The sequence below is a fragment of the Mauremys reevesii genome, linkage group 13 (assembly GCF_016161935.1).
Source record: "Mauremys reevesii isolate NIE-2019 linkage group 13, ASM1616193v1, whole genome shotgun sequence".
Classification (NCBI taxonomy): domain Eukaryota; kingdom Metazoa; phylum Chordata; order Testudines; family Geoemydidae; genus Mauremys; species Mauremys reevesii.
The window spans coordinates 10,421,615-10,426,636 of record NC_052635.1 but is presented as its reverse complement, the minus strand read 5'-3'; the positions used below and the strand labels follow the sequence as shown (position 1 = coordinate 10,426,636).

At 46.6% G+C, this 5,022-nt stretch overlaps 1 protein-coding gene across 1 annotated transcript; it reads left to right on the top strand.

The window, feature by feature from the left end:
* The first annotated feature begins 576 nt into the window (after positions 1-576).
* On the top strand, positions 577-1,512 carry LOC120379969 (olfactory receptor 14A16-like). The gene has a single exon (XM_039497481.1). It carries the CDS (start codon positions 577-579, stop codon positions 1,510-1,512), a length of 936 nt encoding a protein of 311 aa, XP_039353415.1.
* Positions 1,513-5,022: the final 3,510 nt, after the last annotated feature.

Here is a 5,022-nt window from a genome sequence, read left to right as displayed (position 1 = left end):
AGTTATGTCAATTGACATTAATGGGCTGAGTAGTGGGCTGATTGCATGCAGTAGTTGTAGCCGCATTGGTCCCAAGTTTATAGATTCATAGGTTCTAGGACTGGAAGGGACCTCGAGGGGTCATGGAGTCCAGTCCCCTGCCCTCATGGCAGGATCAAATACTGTCTACACCATCCCGGATAGACATTTATCTAACCAACTCTTAAATATCTCCAGAGATGGAGATTCCACAACCTCCCTAGGCAATTTATTCCAGTGTTGGTTGGTTATTAGAGAGCCAAAGTGGGTGAGGTAGTCTGTGTGGTTTGAAGGTTTGTCTCTCTCATCAAGAGAAGTTGGTTCAATAACGGATATTGCTTCACTTAACTTGTCTCTCTAGTGCTCTGATTGTCAGAGTTGAGGAGCACTCACTGCTCCTAGTCAATGGAAGGATGGGAGGAGTGCTGTGCACATTTAACAGTAGATCATGGGACATTACTCAGAAGGGAATCAAGGCCATTCCCTCTGACACTCGAATCCTGAGTATGGGCCTTCTTCTTCCCTCCACAGCCATCACACAATGTGCTGAGGAAGAAAATGTCCAACCGAACTACCATTACAGAATTCATTCTCCTGGGATTCTCTGATATTCGGGAGCTGCAGATTTTGCACTCTGTGATGTTTCTGGTGCTTTACTTGGCAGGCCTTATCGGGAACCTTCTCATAATCACAGCTATATCCCTCAACCACCATCTTCACACACCCTTGTACTTCTTCCTGATGAATCTGTCCATTCTGGACCTTGGATTCATCTCTGTCACCATCCCCAAATCCATGGTAAATTCCCTCATGAACACCAGGGTGATTTCTTATTCAGGATGTGTCGCCCAAGTCTTTCTTCTCATGTTCCTTGGTTTGGCTGATATTGGCATCCTGACTGTCATGGCATATGATCGATATGTCGCCATCTGCCAACCACTGCACTACGAGAGAGTGATGAACAGGAGAGCTTGTATACAAATGGCAGCCAGTGCCTGGATTAGTGGTATTCTTTACTCTGCCCTGCACACTGGGAACACATTTGCAATATCCTTCTGTGGAGGAAATGTGGTGGATCAGTTCTTCTGTGACATCCCCCAGCTACTCAAGTTGGCCTGTTCTGACTCAGACCTCAGTGAAAGTGGGGTTATTGCCTTTAGTGCATGCTTAGTCTTAAGCTGCTTTGTTTTAATAATTGTGTCATATGTTCAGATCTTCAAAACTGTGCTGAGAATCCCCTCAGAGCAGGGCCGGCATAAAGCCTTCTCCACCTGCCTTCCTCACATTACTGTTGTCTCTTTGTTTATTTTCACTGGCATCGTTGCCTACCTGAAACCCAACTCCAAGTCCATATCACGTCTGGATATCATGGTGGATGTTTTCTATTCCGTGGTACCTCCAATGCTGAATCCGATCGTCTACAGCATGAGGAACAAGGAGATCAACGCTGCCGTGAGGAAACTGATTGGGCAGAGGTTATTTATGACCAAATAAATGGCCATCTTTCTCTTTTGATTTTAATTTTCTTCTATGTTTCCTTATAAATATAATCAAATGATGACATAATTGTCTCCACGAGAACATGGTTTGCCATCTCTTTATTCAAAAAGGGAAATTTTCACTGGCAAAAATTAAAACTCCACTTAAGTCAATGGACCTAATGTAAATGAATACCAATGTAAATAATATCATTATCTATCTGTTTGCCTGTGTTTTCTTTCTATCACAGGATTATGTACTGCCACCCATCACCATGCTATGTTAGCACTTTCTACATAAAATCCTTAGCCATATGAAAGTCCTTAGTGACCCTCAGGTTGTGTCTGGCTCTTCTTTTTTGGAGTAAAAATTGGATTGCAGTGTCAGTGCAGTAGCTGTTTCTTTTTTGCCTCTGTCTCTGTTTTTTTGTTAGTTTGTTTGTTTTTTGGAGAGTTGATTTCTTTCTTTGTTCGAAGTGTTTTTAAGGTGGGAATGACTGGGCAGATGGCAAGTGTTCACTTAGACAGCATTGTTGATGTTTTGTTACCTATCGGGAGTGCCCAAATGTCACCTCTTTGATGGGGTTTTCTGAGCGAGCTGAAAGTTTTCTTTCCACAATGATAAAGGTGTGCACAAGAGGTGTTTTCATGGTTGAGTTTCTGTTGAAATAATTATATGAATAGGGCTGGGATATCATCGTACTTGTAATGATGTGTTAGGGAACCAAAAGCCTCAGGTAGACATCTTTTAATTATTGTAGCCCTAAATAAATAAATCAATGCTGTGTCATTCGTGCCATGGTGGGAAATGGTTGTTTGTTTGTTTATTTGTTTAAGAGGAAGCTGTTGAGTATTTCTTAAAGACAATCAGACAGGCTAATGAGGCCAATGTTGATCCCTGTTAAATCACTGGGATTTAGCCACTCACTTCAAATGGATCAGGATTTGGCCAATGGCCAATACACACAAAGATCGAAGAATGGATAACGGTGGCTGGGAGAAAGTGAGTGCAACAGAGATGCATGAGTAAATTCCCCATCTCAGGTTGCAGAGGGGTATCTGTGTTAGTCTGTATCATCAAAACCAACCAGGAGTCCTTGTGGCACCTTGTGGCATCAAATTTATTTGGGAATAAGCTTTTGTGGGCTAAAACCCACTTCATCAGATGCATGGAGTAAAAAACACAGTAGACAGGTATAAATATACAGCCTACCATATTTTTCACTCCATGCATCTGATGAAGTGGGTTATAGACCACGAAAGCTTATGCCCAAATAAATGTGTTAGACTCAAAGGTGCCACAAGGACTCCTCGGTGTTTTCCACATCTTAGCTAATTCTTTGCGAAAGCAGAGTAGCTCCATCAACATTGCTGGTTTGATACTGGCTCAAAAACACAAGGCTAAATTCAATAGTGACATAAACACTGGTATATGCACTGTTGTTGCAGCCATGTTGGTCCCCGAATATTAGAGAGATGCGGTAGCTACGGTAATATTGTTTATTTGACCAAGTTCTGCAGGGGAGAGAGACAAGATTTCAAATGTATACAGAGCTCTTCTTCAAGTCTGGAGATAAGCTGTGCATAAGGTTCACCTTCTCTCTCTAGTAAATACTGGTATGAGTAATTTGCCTGGTGTCATATTTTTATAATATTGGTTTAAATGGAAAAGTACCATAGCATGCACTGACTTGTGTCACGGAGAGTGGGGAAGTCAGGGCCCTGCACCCCCAATTCCCTCGATTTACCGTGATTCTCAGCCAGCCAGTAAAGAAGAAGGTTTATTGGATGACAGGAACACAGTCCCAAACAGAGCTTGTAGGTACTCCTCAGTCAAGTCGTTCTGGGGGGCAGGGAGCTTAGACCCCAGTCCTGGAGCTCCCTCTATTTCCCCAGCCAGCTCTAAACTGAAACCCCCTCCAGCTGTCTCACACCCCCTCCCCCTGGTTCCTCCTGCAGCCTTTGTCCAGTTTCCTGGGCAGAAGGTGTCACCTGGCCCCAACCCCCCACCTGGGCTCTCATGTTACATGCTCAGGTATCTTCCCTCAAGAGAAGACTCCCATCCCCAATGCAGACAGTCCCCAGGTCAATACTGCCCTCTCCCTGCTCCACCACATCTCTCCCCACTTCTAGACTGAACTGAGCAGGGTCACTTTGACCAGTGACCTGGGGAAGTTCAGGGCTCCCTCTCTGGGACAACGCATCTGCTATCTTTTTGGCACTTCCCTTCACATGGACCACGTCCATGTCATAATCTTGCAGGAGCAGGCTTCACCTCAGGAGCTTGACATTGGCTCCTTTCATCTGGTGTAGCCAGGTCAGCGAAGAGTGGCCAGTGTACACAGTGAAGTGTCAACCAAATAGATATGGCTCTAGTTTTTTAAGGGCCCTCATCATGGCCAGGCATTTCTTCTTGATGGCTGTATAGTTTTGCTCCTGGGGTAGCAGCTTGTTGCTCAAGTACACAATGGGGTGTCTCTCCCCCTTTTCATCCTCCTGCATTAACACCACCCCCAGTCCCGTGTCTGAGGTGTCAGTGAACACCATAAAGGGCCTGTCAAAGTCTGGGTTTGCCAGAACGGGGCCACTAACCAGAGTCTCCTTCAGCACACAGAGAGCCCTCTGGCACTGCTCGGTCCAGACCACCTTGTCTGGCTTCCCCTTCTTGCATAGTCCAGTGATGGGGGCGGCTATGGCGCTAAAGTGGGGCACAAATCTTTGATAATTCCCTACCATCCCAATAAAGGTTTGGACCTGCTTGTTGGTTCGGGGAGCGGGACAGTCTCTGATCATCTCCACCTTGGCTAGTTCTGGCTTTAGGCAGCCACTCCCCACCCAGTGGCCCAGGTAGGACACTTCAACCATCCCCACCTTGCACTTCTCTGCTTTTATGGTCAGCCCAGCCTCCTGGAGTCAATCCAGCACTTGTCTAACCTGGGACACGTGGTCCTCCCAGGTCTGGCTAAAGACACAGATGTTGTCAATATACGGCAAAACTCTCCATCCCCCTCAGTAGCTGATCCACCAGGTGCTGGAAGTTGGCCGGCACTCCCTTGAGGTCGAAAGGCAGGGTCAGGAACTCACAGAGCCCCAAGGAGGTGATAAAGGCAGATTTCAGCCTGGCATGTGCATCCAGTGCCACTTGCCAGTAGCCCTTTGTAAGATCCATGGTGGTAAGGTAGCGAGCTCCTCCCAGCTTGTCCAGGAGCCCATCAGGCCTGGGCATGGGCTAGGCATCAGATACAGTGATGGCATTGAGCTTCCGATAGTCCACACAGAACCGGATCAACCCATCCTTTTTGGGGACCAGCACCACCGGCGTGGCTCAAGGGCTGGAAGATGGCTGCATCACCCACAAAGCCAGCATGTCATTGTCCTCTCTATCCCGATCCTGAGCCGTTTTCCCTGTGACTCGGAAGGGAGATCATCTTATCGGCGAGTGCGATCCTGTCTCCACCCAGTGGACAGTCAGATTAGTGAGTCCAGGCTGGGTGGAAAACAGCTGTTGGTACAGATGCAGCACCCC